The sequence below is a fragment of the Podarcis erhardii genome (genome assembly GCF_964252035.2).
Source record: "Podarcis erhardii genome assembly, chromosome: 1".
NCBI lineage: Eukaryota > Metazoa > Chordata > Lepidosauria > Squamata > Lacertidae > Podarcis > Podarcis erhardii.
In genome coordinates this window covers 86,122,844-86,145,532 of record NC_138497.1, presented here as the reverse complement: position 1 = coordinate 86,145,532, position 22,689 = coordinate 86,122,844, and the positions used below count along the sequence as shown (strand labels likewise).

General features: G+C 47.7%; 2 protein-coding genes across 6 annotated transcripts in view; one reads left to right on the top strand and one right to left on the bottom strand.

Moving 5' to 3' along the window:
• OBSL1 (obscurin like cytoskeletal adaptor 1) overlaps positions 1 to 10,807 on the bottom strand; it is a 68,905-nt gene extending 58,098 nt beyond the window's left edge. For 2 of the 5 annotated variants that reach the window (XM_081839427.1, XM_081839426.1), the window contains exons 1-4: positions 10,446 to 10,806; positions 7,609 to 8,677; positions 2,101 to 2,370; positions 1,761 to 2,021 (exon numbers count right to left, since the gene is read on the bottom strand). In XM_081839427.1, coding sequence (XP_081695553.1) covers positions 1,761 to 2,021; positions 2,101 to 2,370; positions 7,609 to 8,677; positions 10,446 to 10,490 — 1,645 coding nt within the window. In that variant the 5' untranslated portion in view covers positions 10,491 to 10,806. Of the gene's footprint in view, positions 1 to 1,760; positions 2,022 to 2,100; positions 2,371 to 5,412; positions 5,598 to 7,608; positions 8,678 to 10,445 lie in introns of those variants that run through there. The other 3 variants (XM_081839424.1, XM_081839425.1, XM_081839428.1) reach the window with 3 other exon arrangements.
• Positions 10,808 to 13,958: 3,151 nt separating this feature from the next.
• Positions 13,959 to 18,256, top strand: INHA (inhibin subunit alpha). Its single transcript, XM_081857024.1, has 2 exons — positions 13,959 to 14,987; positions 17,481 to 18,256. The coding sequence occupies exons 1-2, from the start codon at positions 14,702 to 14,704 to the stop codon at positions 18,233 to 18,235; spliced, it is 1,041 nt and encodes a 346-aa protein (XP_081713150.1). The 5' UTR covers positions 13,959 to 14,701; the 3' UTR covers positions 18,236 to 18,256.
• Positions 18,257 to 22,689: the final 4,433 nt, after the last annotated feature.

Here is a 22,689-nt window from a genome sequence, read left to right as displayed (position 1 = left end):
TGTTAGGATTGAGTTTCAGTTCTAGCCCCTATCTAGGCCATTACTGGTCCGTGGCAAAGTGTGTGCATCAAATAGCAATAGTCTTCTACAGCTCTTCATCACACGTGCACATGGCAGAATAGACACTTCAATGTGATGTTGCCAACAGCATGTACATTTACACAAATTCAGTTTACACTCTTAAAACCCAAAAAGTGATGTCTTGGGAGGGAAGAAAATCCTCAATCTGCCTATCTGCTTGATAGACTTAGGGCCAAAATATACATTAAACAAAGCTGTGTGTCCTTTCCACAAAGTATGATTTTGTTAGTTTTTTCTGTTTTAAACAGAAAAGCAGTTCTGAGGCTGCAATCAAGAGTGGAAGAGTGATAGGGTGGCTTATTTAACCCTTGTCCTCCCTCCCCCATTCCAGAGCATGGGAATGAAGCTTGAGGGAATGGGAGAGGAACAAACACCTAGATAAAATATTAAGCAGCCCCTGCCCATTCCAACTACTTTTGCATGATCAATTGCAGCCTCTGAAACTGTTAGCAAAACAAGCCATCAAGGCAAAGAAACACACAATTGGGGCATACGTCAGGGAGCAGGGAGCAGCTTAGATTGTTGGACAGCAGGAAAAACAGAAAACAAAAACAGCTGCTGTCAGCAAAGCCTTCTTTGTATGATTAATTTTGTTCCTGGGACGTTTCAAGTACAATAACTCTTTATCAAGGGTTATTCATAGATTTCAGCTGTAAAGTCTCACAAGTAGCTAGTTTGTAGCTTAGCTGCAATTTCTTTCTCTTGTGATTCTACAGCAATTTGATCCTCATTTGGCATAGAGGTGCTCAAGGCTCCTCTAGACAACTTATTTATTGAGCATTCATCCTGATTTGCTTGCACAAAGCTTACATGGAGGTTAGATTATATCTGGTCTTTATTTAACATTCATTCTAAAATGTTGGCAGGGTGGTTATACAACAATGATCATTGATCCTCCTATTCATCCTGATTTGCATGCAGGGTGTTTACTACACAACTTTCCATTAATCATTCATTCATTCCACCTGCTTCAATGCAATTTCCTGCCACTTTCCTAACACAAAAAGTACATTTAAAAAAAAAAAAAGCGGGTTCGTTGCACTCTGGTGACATAGCACTTTAACCTACTTTAATTGCACAATCCTAAATTTCACGATATATGCTTGCATCCCTCCTGCAAAATATTGGCAGTCTGGTGACACCCTCTGAAAGGCAGAGTGTGACCTTTGAAGGGCTCTCATAGGAGAATGGATAAAAGACAGCACAAAACCAGAACCTGAGGTCAAAAGAGGGGTTGAAATGTGTTAGTCATTATTAGAATATTGGTTTAAATTTCTGTGACAATTCAGTCATGACCCGACTCCACATCATTCAGGGCAGTCTCAATCAGGCTGGATCCAGGCCTGGCCTACCAACTAGAACACTACAGCATATTCCTGCACTGCAGGGGGTTGGACTAGATGATCCTCAGGGTCCCTTTCAGCTCTATAATTCTATGATTTTATTATTCATTATGGGTGAATCTAGTTTGACTCTAGAGTGGGATATGTAAAACCTATTTTCTGTGGGATATCAATTCCAATCCAGTCCAGGCTGAATGACAGGAAATAATAAACTTTTCCTTTAGTGAGGAAACTAACGATTGGAGTTTGTGTCAACAGCCAAATGTAATGGGTTTTGTGGCTAGCTGAATGCTCCTTCTCCTGCTGCAACTAGCCCCATCTCTCCTCTCCACTCACATTTGACACGGAGCTGTGCAGAGGTCTGCGACTCGCCCGCCGTGAAAGTGATGACCCCAGCATCGTGCCGTGTTACGTGCACCAGGACCAGAAGATGGGTTTTGCCAAAGCTTCTGATGAGCGTATGTGGTGCCTCCACCAGTTCCTGACCATTACGGCCCCAACTCGGTGCCTCCACAGGTTCCCGCGTCTCCACATAGAAGGCAGCATTCTCCCCTTCCATCACATCCAGCTTCCGCGGCAACCGCTTCACAATCAGACCTGAAGAAAGAGTTTGGACAGTTAGCACAGGAAGAAGAGCCTCTATCATAGCCACACATGACTCCAAAACTCTCCTCACCTTGCACTGAGAGCTCCCCAACGCTGCGGCCCTTGCCCTCCATCTCACACAGATAAATGCCATCGTCGTCAGCCCGGGCATCCCGCACTGTCAGCCGCCGCAACAGGCCCTGTTCCTCCATCAGGTACTTGGGGCTGGGCTGCAGGCGCTTGTCTTCAAGATACCACGCTGTAGGGATGGTCTCCAGAGGCACTTGGCACTCTAAGACTGCATCCTGGCGCTCCAGCACTTCCACATCCACCAACGGTGCCTGGAACCGCAGTCGGGGTTCTGTGAGAAAAAGATAAAGACGGACCTGAATGTATGTGGAAACCTGAAAAGGCCCATCTCCACAGAGACAACTGAATTTTTCAGGGTCCCAGAGCTGAGGAAAAGTCAGGGTGCTGGGATCCAGAAAATATCACTCTTCTCCCTCACAAAGGTCCATTCCTTTGTTGTTACCACAGCCCTCCTGCCTCAGCCCTCTGGCTTCCTTGTGTTTTGTTTCACAACCAACACAACTGATATTTTCACCTCTCCATTTGGCTGGGCTCCTACTTCAACCATCAAGCACATTTGCAGCCCAGAAACCCCTATCTGGTTCTTCTTTCTAGAGCTTGGGAAGACCAAAGAGCTGAGCACCACGTCACATTTTCTTGGTGTCGTGATACCCACTGACCCCCCCCCTCCATCATGAGAAAGTGTCCGTAACTAGTTAATCTATTTGGGGCTTTGCCACATGGAATAATCAGTAAGATGAACAGAGGCGTTAATGAATACTGAATCTCAACATTTACAAATGCACAAGCCAGTTTTAACAAACATGATAGCAATCTCCCCGGCCTATGTTCTTTCTAGAATATTTTGTCATCAAACTTTGAAAGGGAATATGAATGTAAGGGTTTAAGCATAATTGTTTTAACAAGCACTAGTGGTTATCTCCTGCCCACATTCTTTCTGGAATGTTTTGCCATCAAACTGAAAAAGGGACTAGATAAACATGAAAGGTTTAACTCAATTGTTTGTAAAGCTGCTGTGGGGCCCTGAGGAAAGGTATTGAGGAATATTCAGCTAGTACCTGCCCTTCCTTTGCCTTCAGAATTGGAATGTAGAATTGGGAGGCAGAATTGGGGGGAGGGCAGCCAGGTTCTCCTACCAAGGGTTATTCTGAGAAGTGGCAGAGTGCTAAGTGGGTGGCATGTGGTATCTATCACACTGAACCTCTTTGCTTTCAGCTATCCGGGTCCCAGTGCAAAGGGACACCTGCCACCCACACAGCAGCCCAAGGGAATGCAACACAGAGATGGAAATGTGGGAAACAGCAAGGGCAAATTGCTCTGGGAAGAACAGGCAGGGGTTGCTTTGATGGCACAGCTGAGCTCAGTGATTAATTTCAGGACAAAAAGACGCCAGGCTCAAGTCAGTCTGGAAATAATATCCTTTTGTCTGGAAGTCCTTCCCCTTAATCTCGAATGCATGGGGTTTCTATAAGGTTACTCAGTGATAAGATTAATATACTTTGCACCCAATTGGTAAGAAGTTTCATCTTTTCTCAAAGCAGCACTGGATTTAGGGCGGTGTGGGTGGTTCCCTTGCACTGGGCGCCAAGCTCAGGAGGTGCAAAATAATAATAATAATATTGAGAATATCTATTTAAAAAGTAACTGTTGCAAAAGGAATTATTGTGAAAAGATGAATTATTTGGGAGTGCCAAAATTTGTCCTTGCTCAGGGTACCATATTACCAAAGTCCACCCCTGCTCATAGCTCAGTGGAAAAGTATGTGCCTTGCATCCAGAAGGCCTCCGACTCAATCACCCGGAATCTCCATGGAGATACCCCTGTCCAGTGCTCTTTTTTAAATAAAAAAGGTACCAGAACTCACCATGAACGCCTCTCTTGTTCTCTTATAATGGCAAAGGCCCCACCTGGGAGGTGTTGGAACTGAGTTCCGGCAAGTTCCAGCTGAAATAAAGCCCTGCCCCTGTTTGAAATCCTGGGAGACTACTTCTAGTTAGGGCAGACTGTTCTGAACTAATGGCCTGTCTCTGTATAAGGCAGCACCCTATATTCTTATTCTTTATTAAATTTGTATAATGCCCTTCATCCAAAGATCTCACCGCTGAGAATAGATGTCAGGACTGAGGCCTAGCAAAGATTAAGCCCTGGATGAGAAGACATAAGACAGATAACAACAAATAATCATTTAAAATGTGTATCATGTTTTAAAGGGAATTCCCCCTAGAAATAATGTTCTGGTTGGTCCAGGTCAACACAAGCAGTGAGGTGGTAAAACTAATTCTGATTGAGCCACCTCAGTCGGGCAAACCCCCACCCCTCCCACACCCAAAGACAGCTAGCATTTCAGGGGAAATGCCAGGCTGTAACACTTTTCTATCATGTCCCATTTTCTATGAGCAAAGAGTGCTTTATATAGTTTTTATGGTTTTATTATATGGTTTTATGGTTTTATTGTTGTAAACTGCTTTGATTTTTCTAAATGATATAGCAGTATGCAATTTTAAATAATAATGATGATGATGATGATAAAATAAACATTTAATTCAATCTGAAGGGGTACAGTCAGGGAACAATTGTACTGCCTCATCTACTATTTGCTTAATCTAGGCTTTAAACAATCTGTATTCTGTTTCCCTTCTGTTTACCAGCATGCCACAATAACTTATTCAACTTATTATTAATGGGCCACAGTTGGCCCACTCAGTTCCTCTGTACAACTAGCCATCTCTCTTTCTCTGCTTCTTCTGAGGGGATTTTTTCTTTCCATCCTTTATCCACTCAGGCTCCCGTCCTGACAGATGTTTCAACTATTTAAAAACAAAAAACAACACGAATGCAGGCACTTCAAACTCTCTGGGTAACATGTTCCATTGCGTGGCTATTCTTATGGACAGAAAAACCTTCCTGGTATTCAGTCTCTCACCCCTGCTCCCACCCCCACCCCCCGCCTTGTAAAGCCCATTTCTCATCTTGCCTGACCCTCAGTAGGTTCAGAGAACAGTTGGTTCATTTCTTATTAAGGACAGCCTTTGACGTATAACTGAAGCCTGTTATCATGCATCCACCTCCCAGATTCTGCTCCCCAGGCTAAACAAAAGCGCACAACTCAGCAAAGCCTTTATCATCATCTCCCTTGATCTCCTTGGAACCCTCTTCAAAATTAAGGGCTTCAAGCCATCAAATAATGGGCCCATCCATAAGTGCTGTCACACTTCGAAAAACTTTTTTTTAAGCACCCCCCCTTTCTCCCCCTTGTCACACTTTGCCCTCATTTTAGCCAATATGACATGCATTAGTATGAATTGTCCCATACCAGTCCACAAAGGTCCAGGGGTGGCCAGCAGCTTCTACAAGGAATTCTTACTTCTGCTGCGGCAGCACCAAGAACTATGGGCACCCAAGGCCAAACATAGCCCAATTTCCAGGTCTGACAAAGAGCGGGCTGTTGTTGACCCTGGCACTGGCAGACCTTTCCCCTCAATATCCTTTCAGAGGCAGTATCCTTTCAGAGTTCAACAGCAGGGCAAAACAGTAAAAACCACTACAAACCGCAGGTGGAAGATCACATAACTAAATGTTCACAGCACTGGATTAAACCCTGTGGAGGCCTCTAGGGCCTAGGCAGTCAAACAGGGGGTGGGGGACCCACAAATTGTGTCCTAATATGTTTTTGTAATTTCCTTTCAAAATCAAATCAATATTATTTTGATCCGTTGTCACAGGGCCCCTAAAAGGCATAGGCCCATAGGCCAGTGCCTACTTGGTAATCCGGCACCGAATGCTCATCCATTTTTATTTTTTAAATGGATTTAGGAGCAAGCTGGACATTAATTTTTCAGCTTGACATCTAGGGTTGCATGTGCAATAGAGAAGGACTCAGTCCTGCAATCCCCACCTACAATCCAGGAGTATTTCCACCTCATCTGTCGTTGTGTAACTAGGCCTCACTATCCTGCTAGCCAGCAAACAAAATCTCCTTCAGTTCTCTGAGCCACCAAGAGCCTCCTTCACTCAACAAATTGAGTAGAATCCATTGGTAAAAGAGGGGATTGTGCCCACTGCCTTCACACCCACCCAACTTCTATGTGTTGATCAGTAATTCTGGAGAGAAATCCCATGGGCTTATAGCTTGTAGGCACGTAACTCCGAAGATTTGTCAATGTGCAGTTGTTCAAGTGAGCAGGCACAAAAGCTGCAGATATTATCCTACCCCCCTGCCCTACCTACACACACCTCTTGATTACTTGAGTAATTTCTGCACACATTCATTGTATGTGCAAAAAGGGCTATAGTTCTTCTTGCAAGATGGAAGAATATCCTGCCAAGTTATGTTCTAAGACCGCTATCTCACATGCCATGTCTCCTCCTTCCGGATGGGAAATATTTCATGTTCAGCCCTGCACTTGGCATCTGACCTGGTCTCTCTGGCTACTACCCAAACTACTCAGCACTTCATAGGCACTGTCAGTGGCGAGTGGCATACACTCCCCATTCCTGGCAAGGCTTCCAGGAATGTGCCAGAAGGGACACCCAGACACCTCAGCATAAAAGCAGACAACAAGCAGGGAGCAGTACCCATCACCCTTACAGTGGCCTTTGAGTCTGCTACTGTCTCTCAGGCCTAAAAAAGAGAAGGCCATAGGAGTTCCATATGAGACTGCTTTGGCTCCAGGCCTGTCCCCCCTCTGGCAAGTGAACTGCCAACTCTGGAGCTTGTACTTCTTTATTGCATCACGGTTCTTATTTTACATAATAAGCTGTCTGTACTCTCCCAGCCTGGAGCAATTGGCTGCTTGGTTCATCATTCCCATTAGGGCAAGGGTGGATCAGAGGTCATGCAGGCATAATGGGTTCCATAATCTAAAACCAGACCCTCCAAATGTCCCTATTTTCCAGAGACATTCCCAGATTTACAGAAGCCGTCCCAAAATCTAATTTGATCCCAGAATGTCCCACTTTTCCTTAGGATGCCCCTATTTTCATCAAAGAAATGTAGGAGGGTATGGAGATATGCGATCCCCATAGGCAGCCCTGTATAGGGAAGGGTTTTTTAATGTTTTATGTTTTATTATGCTTTTATATATGTTGGAAGCTCCTCAGAGTGATAGGGGCAAACCAGTCAGATAGGGGAATAATAATAATAATAATAATAATAATAATAATAATAATAATGGAATAGGACATCTCTATTTCCATCAGAGAAATGTTGAAGAGTGTGTAAGAGGAATGGTTTACTTTTAACTCAAAACTCAGAATTTATGTGGTAACACCCACCACTCCAACCTGTCTCTGCTTTTCTACACCTTCAAGGGGTTGTCCTACCTCTAATACTTTAATCCTGTTGAAAACAGGCTCCCCTGTTTTCAACTAGATCAACTCCTTCTTCTGTCCCTTAGAGGCACCCATAATTGTTCAGGCTTTGCCCTCCCACATGCCAAGCACCCTTCTCATTCTGACTCCTGTATTCAGACACCCTCCCCTCTGTCCCCCATCCCCACAGTGTACGCACCTTTGACATGGAGGCTCACAGCGCTGAGTGTCTGGCCAGCAGTGTTGCAGGCTGTGCATACATAGAGGCCACAATCCCGAGCTGTGCAGTATAGCACCTTGAGGATAAAGTAGCCCTCCCTGTCCTCGTAGAGCAAGTGTCTCCTTCCAGGGGACAGGACCATCCCATCCTTCTGCCATACAATCTCTGGCTTGGGCTTCCCGGTTACATAGCAGCGAAACTTGGCGTGCTTCCCTTCATTGACGGTAAAGGCCTTTGGTGTGGGTGGGCTAGGAAGCACTTCTCCGTTTTGCCTGGATTCTGACGACACCTTTTGCCCAGGATGATGCCACCTCCACTTTTCATCTTGTGCCTCCAGCGGCTTCTTGAAATGGCTGTTCTGGGGTGTAAACGCGTCACTGTGGGGAACACATGCTACAGAATCCACCAGGAGCACAGCTGCAGCCATGGTTTCTCCAAAACTGTTCTGTGCCCGGCATACATAAACACCGGCATCAGGGAGACGGGTGTTATAGATGTGCAGAGAGTGCCAGTCACCAGTCTCTCTGCCCACTTTGTAATGGCTGCTCTCAAAGATGTCTGACAGTTTCCACCCATCCTTTTCCCACTCAAGCTCCCCCGAGACCCTGCAGGCAAAGGTCACATCCTCTCCCCTGGTCACGCGTGCAGAGACCGGCCTATTCAGGAAGACCGGAGGTTGAATGTCGAGCTCTCCTTTGGGTTTCAGCTCTGCTGCCTCCACTTTGAGAGTAGCAGCCGCGTAGGTTTCACCCACACTGTTCTTAGCTTTGCACACATAGCGCCCGCTGTCCGCTGGACCAGCCTGATACACTAGCAGGCTGTACGCATCCCCATCAGCCTCCACCAACATCCGCCCTGATGGCAGGTCCAGCACAGAGCCATCCTTCTCCCAGGCAACGCTGGGACGTGGCTCACCAGCTACCTGCCATTTCAGGACCGCATTGGTGCCACTCGGCACTGTAAAAGTACGGGGGTAGGTGAGAAATCGGGGAGCTCCCCCAAAGGCATCCATGGTTGGCACACTCGGGATACAGCTGAGGCCAGGGACCTACAGAGATCAAGAAAGAACCATTGCTGGAGAAGCTGGGGTGAAGGACGGGGAAGGAGACCTTCCCTGCGATTCAGTTCACTCAACCCAATGGTGATGTTTAAGTGGATCAGAGCTCAGTTTGGCATACAGGCAAGTGGCCATGCGATCATTTATCCTACCCATATTTTTATCACACTGCTATCCAACCTTTATTCAGCAGCCAGTAAAGCTATCACATGGCAGATGGAGGCCAGAGGCATTCAACCCACCCATGCTGCTCTCACCACCACTGGCTTCCTTTGGTTGTGCCTCCAGGCCAATCCCACCAGATAATCCCATTTTGTACCAACCTGCTTCAGTGATGCTGGCCCTTTTGTGCCCTGTGCTAGGCCTGTATGGTTTAGGTTAGCCTGTAGGGAATTAATGAGCAGAAGGTTTCTGCTGTAAGTAGGACAGGGTACTGGACTACCTTCTGGCCCCTATGATCCTGTGGATAGGTCCTCTGGACAAAATAAGATATCAACAAATGCTCTTAGGGCAGGCGGAGTCCATCAAATTCTCCCCTTGCCCTAATCTCAGCAGCTGCTCCATGCTGGCAGCAGGCCAAGGTCAGGGGCAGATACATGGTCTCGGTGTGCAATTCTACGCCTTCTGAAGAGGTGACCCTTTTTCCTTTCTGCAGTTGCACCCACCATGAAGTGCTGTCCCATCAGACTTTTATTCTGCTCTCTCTTTGGACATCTCAAGATAGTTCACACATACTGTATAATGTATATGTGTCAATCAGAGGGGAATGAATGGAGAGACAGGGCTACATTGTGCCTTCATTTTGTGGGTATTCATAGAAATCTGGGAAGAAGCATCATGTATACATGCAACTCTATTCTGCCCCCCCCCCTTCATGACCCCAAGTCACACAAGTCATGGGAGGGAAGACCCAGGATTCCCCACTCTGGGCCAGGATGTCTATGAGACAGTTCCAAGGCCACCAGTCCATGAAGATGGGGATGATCATGTTAAATGAGACTGATTATTGCTTCATCCAATGTATCTCTAGTGTTTTTGCCATCCACCAACTATAAAGTAGGTCAGTATTATCATCCACACAGTGTGGGAGGGGAGGGGGTGGAACTGAGGCTAAGAGGATAGTGGATTCTCAAGGACCACTCAGAAAGAGCATAGAGTCTGAGGCGAGATTTGAACTGGGCACCTCACAGCTTGCTTTCTGTGCCCAAACGCCCCGCCAGCCCCCAGAGGGCCCGCAATATGCATTCCTGCCCTATCCTGTTCTGTGTAATGCTTCACTGATAACAGGCTGACACCCCATGGAGCGGGAGGGAGGGAGAACATTCCAGAGAGCCTTCTCTTTTCCTCCAGCTCTCACTCAAAAGGCTCCGGGTTTCTGTGTGAACATCCTCCTCGCACAGAAGGAGCTGGGGAATGAGAAGAGAATGTCTGTGTACTGTGTACTTGAGTCAGTAGCAGGGACAGGATGGAGAGAAAGGGTTTGCTTCAAAGCAAGGCTCTCGGTTATTATCATCACCTTGTGCAGCACACACACACACCACCACCACCTCCAGGCTTCAAGGTTAGCCAGGCTCTTGGTGCTGCGGTTTCTGCTGGTATCCCAAAGCCAGCCCCAATACTTTCTCATCTTATTCATCCCTCAGTGACTAGGATCTTGGAGGAGCCATCACCACTCATAGCAACTCCAGAGTACCACTGCCACCGCCATAACTTTGCCTCCCTCCAGCTCCTTCCCCTTTATCCCCACCATGACACTTACCTCGTAAGGGGCTGTGAGGGGACTGGCCTGCCTTCCTCCCAGCATTCACTAACCTCAAGCCACCTTGTGCATCCACTTTACAACTGCCCCACTCTGTCAATCGATCAGCTCCTCCTCCTCCAGTCAGACGATTTCCACTTGCCCATCCATCCATCTATCCTCATGCCAGCTGCTCTCCTTCGTTCTTCTCTCTCTTTTTGTACCGCGGCGCCCCAGACTGGGCATCCCTGCTGCCGGTCTGCCAATCCTGCACCACTTCCCCACACACCTACCCTCTGCCCCTCACATACTGTGGGTCCCTGGCCTCCTCCTCCTCTGCCCCGCTCACCAGGCGTCTGAGAGCAGGGACTCGACGTTACAAATGCCTGCAGCTGCTGTCCCCAAAAATACCCTCTGATGACATGGCTGGGCTGATAAGCGGGGGCTGGGGCTTGGCTAAGTATAGAGCCCAGCAGGGAGGAGCACAAAGGCATCCCTCAGCCCTGGAGCTGCCTCAGGCAGAACCCACCTCAGGGGACGGGGAGAAAAGGGTCGCCATGGCCTCAAAGCAGGGTAAACCACCCCTCAGGGTAACCCCTTCCCCCACAGGCTGCCTGAAATTTTGGTTCTTGTCACACCGCAAGAGTGACTGGCTTAAAATGCTGGATAGGAGGTCTGGCATCAGCACCTTGTACTCCAGGGCAGCTGCTGGGACCCCAGAGCCCTTATAGGGCCCGCCAGCATCAACACCTGTCCTCCACATGAGGCAACTGGGTCTGCCAGCCTCCATCTTAATTTCCCCAATGCACCAAGGTGACACTATGTTGGACATTCCAGGGCATTGTGGGAAATGGAAATTTAGAGGGTTGTAAGCCTGAAGGAGCCTATCAGCAAAAAGCGGGTGGGGGCACAAGAGGACCCTTTGACAGGGGACCCCTTTAACCTGGAGCCATCTCTGCTGCTGGATACTACTTTGGAAGTAAAATCAGAAACCAGGCTACAGCGCTGGAAAGTATTTTATCACTGAAGACTGGAATGGGGAGGTGACAAAGGATATGGCAACATCAGCCAAAAGAGAAGCAGAAGGTCACAGGAAAACTCAATATTCTCTCACTGCCACCATTTCAGCAAGCACTGAGCTGTTAAGTTGTTTTTCTCCCCATAAACTGCATTTTTCATTTGCTTTCCATGTTACAAATATTATCAACAAACAATACTGGTTCCATTTAAACGCACGCATCATTTTCAGGATAATTTGCAACTTTCCCCATTTCCCAAGAGATTGGCCTCCTTCTTTCCCAGGAGGGAACAACTGGCAGCCTGCTCTCAGCTGAGAGGTTAAAAAAGAAAAGAATGGAATCCAGGGTGGGGGCCTGAGAAGGAAGGAGCCATAGATCCTGCAATGAGGAACACATAGCGGTGGTGGAGAGGTCAGTTTACAACAGCCTCTGCCAACCTGGTGCCCTTCAGATGTGCTGGCTAGGGCTGATGGGAGTTGTAGTCCAGAACATCTGGAAGATGTCAGGTTCATAAAAGCTGGCTTATGCATTCAACAGAATTAAAGGGGGAACTCCCCCCCCCGAACTGTGCTATGAAAGGCTCAAGTTCGGGGCTTACATGTCGTAATGCAATTCAAAAAATAAACAAATCCCTATACTTAAAAAACAAAACAAAACAAAACCTGTCAGCATACTGCTGAACTGTAACAGAGATGGGGATGAATTCATTAGCTTGCTCAGAATGCCTTGGGATGTGGCAGACCCTCCTTCCTTAGAGGTTTTAAAGCAGAGACTGGGAAAACAGCTGTCAAGGATGAGGCAGTGGCTTTCCTGGATTGGCTGAGGGTTGGACTAGATTATCGCTGAGGTCCCAACCACATGATTCTAATACCACTATTTATTCTGCTTCATGTAAACTGTTCCAACTGATGCTGTTTTGTTGAGCACCGGGAAATTAGGCCTGTACAGGGCAGCAAGGGTCTTCCTGGATTTCTGAAGAAGGTGGGAGGGTTTTGTGATACAAATCCAAGATGACCCCTGGGCTGTTTGAACATGAATACTGCCAAGGGATTGAGCTACTTATTCTATAACACAGCAGGACACCCACACACCCATTTCAGTTGCCAACCTCTTTCATAGAGCCAGATAGGCATACATCACTGGAAACAAAGTCAGATGAGATGGCATTGGCAGCAGTTTCACCCCACCCCAGAAAATGTCCATGCCAGACTTGCTTCCTTATCCTTTGGGTCCAGGAATCATCCCCACCAAATCCCTACTGCCATGTGAACCAGATCGCACCACAGTTTGAGAGTGCGTTGAAATTTAGCCTCAGCCAACAGATGCCGGAGCAGCAAGATGTTCTGAATTCTTTGATACGTGCTTGAAAAATTACATTCTTTGTAGTCTCTCCCTCAATCCATGAGCTATTTGTCTGTGTTTGAATTCCGGTCACCACTTCACACATCCTGTGCCCCCAACCCTGGGATGTAGGGAAGGGGTTGTGTTTAGCACTATGAGCAGAAATCTGTGGTGTTGGTTCCCGATTCAGTCAGCTGACCAGCTCTAGCTGGGACAGGGCCATAGCTCAGCAGTAGAGCACATGCTTGGCATGCTGAAGGTCCCATGTTCAATCTCTGGCATCTCCAGTGAAAGGGATGCCTCTTCACCAAGCTGAAAAGGAGTTTGAGAGCTCCTGCCAGGCAGAGCAGATGGCACCAAGCGAGATAGACCAAGAGTCCGATTCATTGCAAAGGCAGCTTTGTATGATTCACTGGGCTAGGAATTTTTTCCCCGGTCAGAAGGGGCAGGGGCAGCCATGGATTTAGTTTCTTTAGGATTGAAAGCCTTGTAACCAGGCAGGCGGGACGCGGGTGGCGCTGTGGGTTAAACCACAGAGCCTAGGACTTGCCGATCAGAGGGTCGGCGGTTCGAATCCCCGCGGTGAGCTCCCGTTGCTCAGTCCCTGCTCCTGCCAACATAGCAGTTCGAAAGCACTTAAAAGTGCAAGTAAATAGGTACTGCTCCGGCGGGAAGGTAAATGGCGTTTCCGTGCGTTGCTCTGGTTCGCCAGAAGCGGCTTAGTCATGCTGGTCACATGAGCTGGAAGCTGTACGCCGGCTCCCTCGGCCAATAAAGCGAGATGAGCGCCGCAACCCCAGAGTCGGCCACGATTGGACCTAATGGTCAGGGGTCCCTTTACCTTATTTTTAACCAGGCAGGCTGGTTTCTGGCAAGCCCATCTCCGAAATGCGATCCAGGACCAAGGAGCAGGGAGCAGTGGATGGAGCATCCTTCCAGGTGGGGACATTGTTTAATCATCCCAGAGTACTCACAACTAAACAAAACACAATTAGTTACCCCTTCTCACCACCCAATATGTCTGTAATAAAAGGGTGCGACTTTTTAAAAACCTTTTTAATGCATGTTTAAAAGTCGTTTTAATCCACTCCAATAATTCTAACACATCCTTTTGGAGACCTCGATCCACTTCAGCACCTGTGAATACCAAACCAATGGGTTGCAAGGTGCCATGCGGTTGTGCTCTTTTGTGTGCGATATCCATGCAAGCTGCCTAGTGAGGCCTTTAGGAATGCAAGATCCTGGGTTGCACGGCAATATTACAGTGCAATCCAATACCTGGTCACCCAGAAGTACGGTAAGTCCCACTGAGCTCAAGGGAGCTAAATCCCAGGCTAGTAGGTATCGGATTGTAGCCTGAATCTCCCTAATGATTCCTGGGATTGGTCAGATTGACTAGCTCTGATTTTAGTAACTCAAGAACCAACACAGATCTCCAGGCCGTTATTGAGGGGGGGGGGGAGAAAAACTAGGACGCATTTGCCTTCTTGTTCTCTGCTGTGCCCCATTGCTGCCACCCCAGCCCTCAATTGCCTCCCTCTCTCCCTCAGAGTACCCTACCCTAAAGCCCTGTCCCCAGGGCAGCACTGTCCTTGCATTCCAGACGTCTCCTGTGTTTTGCTGCCCAGGAGATAATATTCATGGCTGGCAGACACTTGCGTCAGTGTCAGATACAGTCTCAATGCCATCCTACTCCAGCAAGGGAGTCAGGAGGCAGAAGGAGCCCGGCAAGTTAGATGCACAGGAGGAAACGGAGGAGCAAAACCACATCAGAGAACGCATAGGACCTCTGTGCACGCACAAACACACACGCATCCCTTGGACCACAAACCAGCTCCTGGCCACAGAGACTCAGCTCGCACCCTTACATCCACCCAGCAGCAATTTTGCACACCCTGCACATCCTTCTATTTGCACATGCTGGATCAGAGCTCTCTGCGCACACGGACCCTCATCAGCTCCATGCTGGTCCTGCTGCTGGCTCCGGGTGGCGTGGCTGGCTGCAGCAGTGGGGAGGTTGACAGGCAGCTCATCCTGGAGAAAGTCAGAGCACATTTCCTGGAGTCCCTGGGTCCTGCTTTTCAAGGGGAAAGGGTCCAGGTGGGACGAAGAGGGATCCGCCGGCGCCATGCCTCGGACACACCAGCTGCTCAGAGGTGGGAGGAAGAGGACACATCCCAGGTGATCGCCTTCCCCTCCAGAGGTAAGCAAACCCATTACTTGAGGGCTTACTATGGGAGTTAAGCCACACACAAAGTAGCAATTGTGTGGCGTCTTAAAAATTGACTGATTTCTCATGGAAGGAATTTCAATCACCGAGCACCCACTGCCTCAGATGTAGCCCTCCCCAATCCAGTGACCCCCCCCCCAAGGCTTCAGACTACCAACTTCCATCTGCCCCAGTTAGCAGACCTTACACCTGACATATTTGCTTCCCCCAGCTAAAGCGTTCCTCTCCAGCTCTAGAAATCCAAAACCTTCCCCCCAAAAAACCAGAGTCCTTTTTGTTGGGGATAACCCAGACTGAAATTCCCAGGTGCCAGAAAAGGTTATTTATGTATGCAACAACAATTGCGGTCTGTGTTTCGTTAGCCCCAAAATGGAAAGTGAGCAAGGTCCCAACTTAAGAGGATTGGCAACTGAAGTTGACAGAATATGCACAACTTGCAGATTTAACATATAGAATAAGAGAACAAGAAGAACAAACGTTTAAAGAAGATTGGAAAATGTTTATTGAATATATGGAAAATAACTGTATACGGCTGAAAACGCTGGCAGCATTAAGATAAATTCAACAGAGTAAATAATTTTTGATGGATGTAAAAGTGGAAAACTGATTTGAATGGTTATAATAAAATATGCAGGGATGTATTATATGTAAAATGAACCATGGAAAGAGAAGGGAAGTCACTGGATATTTTAAAGTTTGTAAAATGTTGATTTGAAATTGTAAAATTGTAAAATTAATACAAAAATTATATATATCCACAACCTGCAAATGCTGCTGAGCCTTAAGTTCCTCTGTTCCTCCAGTCCAAACTGGGACTCCCACTGAAGTTCAGTATCATCTGAACATCCCTTCCTTCTTGTAGCTGTGCAGCCCAGTTCTGAGTTTGGATATCCAACTGAGTTTAAAGAGACTTTGCAGTGCAAAGTATGCAATATTTCCTGGAAGTAAGTGAATTCAACAGGACATACTTCTGTACAGGCACACCTAAGGCTGCAACCTTGCAGCCCAACCCAGCACATATTAACTTAGAAGCAAGCCCCATTTTTTTCCAGGGTGCCTCACTGGCATTGTGCATAGGACTGCAGTGCTTTATGAGCATTCTTTGAGACAGATACGGACTTTCCCTATTCAGGATTGGCAGACTGGGGAGTTTCCAGTTGTGCATGAAACGGGATGTACATAAGAAAAATGGGAAATTGGTAATTTAAATTCTATGAAATATAGTAATTATTTACAGGAGGTGGGGAGGGGACTTTAAAAATTATGTTGTTTTTTTATGGCTTGACTAGCTCTTCTGCAGCAACCTAGTCTTCGTATACAGATGCTGGCATGTTAAGAGAAACAAAAATAAGTCTGCAGTCTTTTATTGGACCCAACTTCCGCTGGCGCAAGGACATGCAGGCTCTCATGTGACACTGCCCATGAGTGTTTGCTTACCCTTATCCCAACCAAAGTTAATTGGTCTAATAAAAGAGAACACCTGACTGAATTTTGTACCACTTTCCCAAGTATGTCTGTATAAATATATGCACCTATGACATTTGCCAGGATGTAGCGAGGCATGCAGGAGACAGGATTGCATGCATACCTAGGGCAGGGTGGAAGCAGCCAACTGGATTTCAAAAGGAAGGGTCAGGAGGTAGCACACTGGGGTGGCATTCAGTGTGTCCCATAAAGGAAAATCCAACCCAGCCACTAGGGGGTGCTGCTCAAGAGCCACACATTTGATATGCAAATATCAGCACATTTTGCTATGGCGTGTGAGTGTAATCTTGACCCAGGTATACTCCAAGTCTCTAGCAACAGATGTGGTAACCGTGATGAGATCTATCTCCAAGCTACATCACAGGCACATTTATTTTAGAACAGGAAAGTGGGCAAATTGTAGGCAGATTCAGTACAACAGGTACAAACAATAAGGCTGGAATTAGGAAATGCAAGCCCAACATAAGCATGCTAATTCCTGCTCTTTCAAGCTCTTCAAAGCCAGTGTTCCATTTTAAAATCCTAGCCCACGGTTGCAGGGTAAAGAGTAAAACGAGGACCCCACGCTTTTGGTGCTGGGAGGAGGAAAAGCAAACATTGTCTGGGGACCAAGATCTCATGCTTTTAAAAATCTGTTTAGAGCATGAAGCAGGCAGAAAGTGTGTGTGTGTGTGTGTGTGTGTGTGTGTGTGTGTGTTTGTGTGTAACAAGCCAGAAGGAAGATCTGGAAACCAGCATTTAACTTTTCTGCCTATAGGTTTGCCTATATTAAGGGTGGGGAACATCTACTCCTCCCCCCAATGTTATCAGACTCCCGACTCCCATCATGGCCAATGATCAGTTACGATGGGAATTGTAGCCCAGCACCACTGGGGAGGCCACAAGTTCTCCATGGCTGGTCTATACTGTTTTCTGTTGCCTTTCCCAGTTTGGGCCCGCACGGCAAGCAAAGCCCCTGCTGACCTCTCTTGTCCTTTGCAGACGTGCCCTGTGGGCCACCTCAGCCCGATGAGCTTCCGGAGGACGCAGGAGTTTTCACCTACATCTTCCAGTCCTCCAGCCACACCCTGAGTCGTGTGGTGACTTCAGCTCAGCTGTGGTTCTACACAGGCCCCGTGACCGTTCAGAGCAGCAACCTCTCAGAAGCAGCATCAAATGGCTCTGAGACACAGGTAGAGATACTCAAGCTCTCTGACCAAGGCCGGGTACCTGTGGCTACCATGGCAGTGCCAGCCCCCGAGGGCTGGACCGTCTTCCACTTTGGGGACTCCTTCCTGCCCTACATTTCCCAGAAGATATTTGTGCTGTTTGTCCGTTGCCCTGGCTGCCCTTGTGTGGCGGATGCCGAGAAGATACCCTTCCTCGTCACAGCAACCAAGCCCAGAGGCCGTGACCGGGCCCGGCGTTCATCCGTGGTGCCCGGGACACCAGCCGCTTTCAAGTTACTTAACGAACCTTCGGGTGGCAACTGCCATCGGGCCTCCGTCAACATTTCCTTTGAAGAGCTGGGCTGGGACAAGTGGATTGTGCACCCCAGCAGCTTCGTATTCCACTACTGCCATGGGACCTGCTCCGATGCCCAAATGTTCACCCATAAGCCCAACTTGCAAATGTGCTGTGCGGCTTTGCCAGGCACCATGCGCTCCCTGCGGGTCCGCACTACTTCAGACGGTGGCTACTCTTTCAAGTATGAGACATTACCCAACATCCTCACCCAGGACTGTGCCTGCCTGTAGCAAGGACCTGTCTTCAGAAGAAGAAGAAGAGGAGGAGGAGGAGGAGGAGGAGGAGGAGGAGGAGGAGGAGTTTGGATTTGATATCCCGCTTTATCACTACCTGAAGGAGTCTGAAAGCGGCTAACATTCTCCTTTCCCTTCCTCCCCCACAAGCACTCTGTGAGGTGAGTGGGGCTGAGAGACTTCAAAGAAGTGTGACTAGCCCAAGGTCACCCAGCAGCTGCATGTGGAGGAGCAGAGATGCGAACCCGGATCACCAGATTACGAGTCTACCGCTCTTAACCACTACACCACACTGGCTCTCAGAAGAACTCCTCCATCCCCTCCCCATGCACCTTAAGCTGTTGAGCAAGTTTCCTTTCTGGTTGGACCGGTGACTGAGTCCATCTGCCCAAACCCAAGCCGATTCCCTTTTAAGTGTCGTGTTTTAATGTGCTGTGTTTAGTGCTGTTTATAATGTATTGCAGTGCTGGGACTGTAGAGTGATTGGAGGGTAAAATAGTAATGATGTTCATTATCTACCCACTGTAAAGGTTCTCCAGACAGCCACTGGGCTGGCAGGGGGTGGGGCGGGTTCAACAGATCTCATGCAGCTGAAGTTTTAGTCCCACGTTAATTTATTTTACTGAAGAACATCTTTTGATGTTACAACCGAGAATGGGAAAAGCAGATGTTGGGCCGAGATGCTGCTTAATAGTTTCCTTTCCTGCTTCCCTCCTGTCAAAAAGGCATCCCATCTAATTTCCCTCGCAGGAGGAAAAGCAAAGTTTTAGGGAGGAATTTAGAGCAGATAGGCAACAAGAAGGGGGAAATGATTAAACAAACCCTCACCCTGCCCCTTGTGTTCTTTTGATTGTAGCCGCCAAGGCTGCTTTTCAGCAACCATGTAAATTAGATTCCTGTGGGGAAACAGATAGTTCTGGATCCATTTCTCTTGCTAGAGCCAGAAACCAAGCCTTGTTTCCCAGTGCCAGAGCACTATTTAGGGTAGGGATGGAGAACCTGATGCTGCTGACCATTCAGCCCAGCTGGGTTAGCATTGCAAGTACAGACCACTTCTGTCACAAGAGGCATCAGGCTGGGACAGCTCTTTGGATCTGCAATAGCGTTCCTGCCTGAAAATATAAGCAGAGGCTTGTTTAGCCTGCCAAGCCTGCTCTTCCCTCACACAGGTGATCAATCTGGCCCTTGTAGCCAACTTGCCCAGCACGTTTTCTGGCCTCCAGGATTCTTCATAACTTGGCCTCGCCCCAACAAAAACAATGTCAGGAGATCTTTTTAGTTCAGTCTGAGCAATCCAAAGTCTACCCATTTTTGTTAAAAGTCCTCAATCCCAATACAGTGGTACCCCGGGTTACATACGCTTCAGGTTACATACGCTTCAGGTTACAGACTCCGTTAACCCATAAATATTGCTTCAGTAAGAACTTTGCTTCAGGATGAGAACAGAAATTGTGCTCCGGCGATGCGGCGGCAGTGGGAGACCCCATTAGCTAAGGTGGTGCTTCAGGTTAAGAACAGTTTCAGGTTAAGAACGGACCTCCGGAACGAATTAAGTACTTAACCCGAGGTACTACTGTATGTTGCCCTCCTGCTACCCCAGCTCTTTCTAATCCAGTATCCTTCAAAATCTAGCCACATTGCAAAATCATAACAACATAGAATTGTAGAGATGGGAGGCTCCCCCAAGGATCATCTAGTCCAACCCCCTGTAATGCTGGCCCAGGGTGATCGAACCTGCAACCTTAGCCTTATCAGCACCACATTCTAACCGATTTGCCTTCTCTGCAGGGAACAGGAGGCATGGGCAGCCCAGTCCTTAACCTAAGCAACCCAAGTTCAGGGCCTTCCCTTTTAAGTGCTGAGATGTACCTGGAAGCAGCACAGGGCGGAGGGGAAGGTGAGGGGAAGTGAGAGGGATATACTGCACTGTGGGATCAGTAGGGTTTTCTACCCAGCCTCTACATTCCTTATAGCTCCTACCAAGAGGAATGCTCAAGGGAGCAGGGAAGTAGAACCTAGAAAACAAAAAAACTTATCCAGGACACAGCCCCCAACAGCAATAAGCATAGTCCTGCCTGCTCGAGGATTGGGGATGCCCCTTGGCCTGACATCGACAACCAGTGTTTAAGCTCCACTATTAGAACTGCTGCAATAAGGGGAAAGCAACTTAGCTCCTCCTCTTGCTGGCCAGAGCATCTGGGGGTGGGAGCAGAAGGCAACCCAGAAGTTTCCAAGTCCTGCTGCTTGCAGCTGTGGGATGCTTGTAATCAGAACACTGCGTGGCAGCCAAAGTGTGGGAGTCTCCTTGCTTTGTTGAACTTTGTATTTTAACATCAGCAGTCGAGCTGTAAAAATGGCTACGTAGGTGTTTCTGAAACTGTGCAAGATAAATAAACTTATTTAAAAAATTCTGCCTGAAACCTCAGTGCTATCTTACACCTTTAAGAGATGTTTATCTTGGGATATTCTGGACTCACCCACTTTACTGAGCAGACTGAATAAACAGTATAGTGGGGAAGGGGAATGATTCACTTGGCTTCACTTGTGTGCTTGTAAATAACTTTTTGCACATGATGTAAAGTACACAGCAGCTAGGTAGAGGACCAGGTTGGTCTCCAAGATAGCACAGGCAGGGTGAGAGCTAGCAGCTGTGTGAAAACAATCTCTCTCCACACCACACAAACCACATACTGTAGTAATTTCTGGCTGCAACACAAGGTTTTGATCAGCAGAGGGCAGCAAAATACTCAAGGTAGCCAGCCGGCAGCACAAAGAACATGGGTCAGGGCTTGCTTACTTTCAGGCTGAGATTGACTTTCCTATTTAAACCAGCTCACCTCTCCTTGAAGGACTTCAAGAAGAGAGGCAAGGCTGACTGCTTGCATTGAATTGTTCAGAAATGTTGAGGGAGGAAAGGAAAATTCTCTCCCCCTTCCTCTTGTGTTTCCACATACTAGTCATTACACAGATTTGAAGAGGCCTCTCTGTGCATTCCTTAAAAGGGTAGCTGGGAGGCAAGGAGTGTTTCTATTCCATTTATCAAGGTGCAGGGGTCAGTATGAAGGAGTTGGAGAAGCCCAGTGGCACAGTAGGCAAAGGCATCCCACCTCCCCCAAAACCAACCAAGCCCTTAGCCATCCTCACCACTGCCCACTCCAACCACCAGAGACTTTCTGCTGCATATGGTCAGAATAAGATGCTCCCTTACCATGAGCATGAAGCAGCATCCAGAAGCCATTTCCTTTCAGTACCCTGGTTCAGCTCTATCCATGCCCAATGTGGGTCATTGCAACACAAATGTTATTAATTCAGGAAGTCTACCCCACACTTCATAGAAGCTTTTCTCAGGGATGCTTTACAAGATGGGGATAGCTCAGGGGCTCAACATCTGCTTTGCATAAGGATTCGATCCTGGGTACACCTTCAAGAAGGGCTGGGAGACTCCTCTGAAAACCTTGGAGAGCTGCTGCCAGTCAGTGTATAACAATAAAACAATGAACAGAATGGTGATACAATGACTATTGCAATCGACCCAAGATAATATCCTCCTGATGGAAACATGTAGGTAGGGACAAGTAAGTTTCTAGAGAGATTTTTTGTATTAGCGGGACGGGGGGTATTAACTACCGTACTTTTCACTCCACAGGACGCACTTTTTCCCTCTTAAAAACTAAGGGGGAAAATCTGTGCGTCCTATGGAGCGAGTGCAGGGGGGAGGCAGGCAGGAAAAGCTTTGCGCGGCTCTTGCAGGCTTCTGCCCCGGCTGGAGAGGCTGCGCGTGGCTAAAGAGAAAGCCAAGCCAGCGAGCGGGATGGATCCCGCTCGCTGCCTTGGCTTCTTTATCCACGCTTCTTTAGAGGGTTTAGCTCCCGGATGGAGAGGTTGCACGGCTATGGCAGAAGCCAAGAGAGCCATCGGGATGGATCCCGCTCGCTGCCTTGGCTTCTTTGCTCTTTGGGGCTGGGGAGGAAACCCGGGCTTCCCCCGCAGCCCCAAGAAGCTCTGGGAGAAGCGGACGGGCTATGTGCAGCCTGTCCACTGTTCTTTGGGGCTGGGGGGAATAATATTTTCCCCCTTGATTTCCCCCTCTAAAAATTAGGTGCGTCTTGTGGTCCATTGCGTCCTATAAAGCGAAAAATACGGTATGTGCAAATAAACTACTTTTATTCTTGTAGAGGTACCCCTGCTTTAAGTCATTTACATGCTGTCTTCTCTTGTATATTATTTACTACAAAGGTATGTCTTAATTATGCATTCCCAACGTATTTTTAATTTTCCTTATTCTACTTGTTAATTCAGTGCAATTCTGTTACAATTAATTTTGACAGCTCAATGACTAAGCTCTTTAGCGGAACGATGTCTGAGCACTGAACCACTGGTATATCACAAGTGAACTCTTTATTTACTGCGTTTGCAATTAAGATAAAACCTATTTCGGAAGGAAACTACTT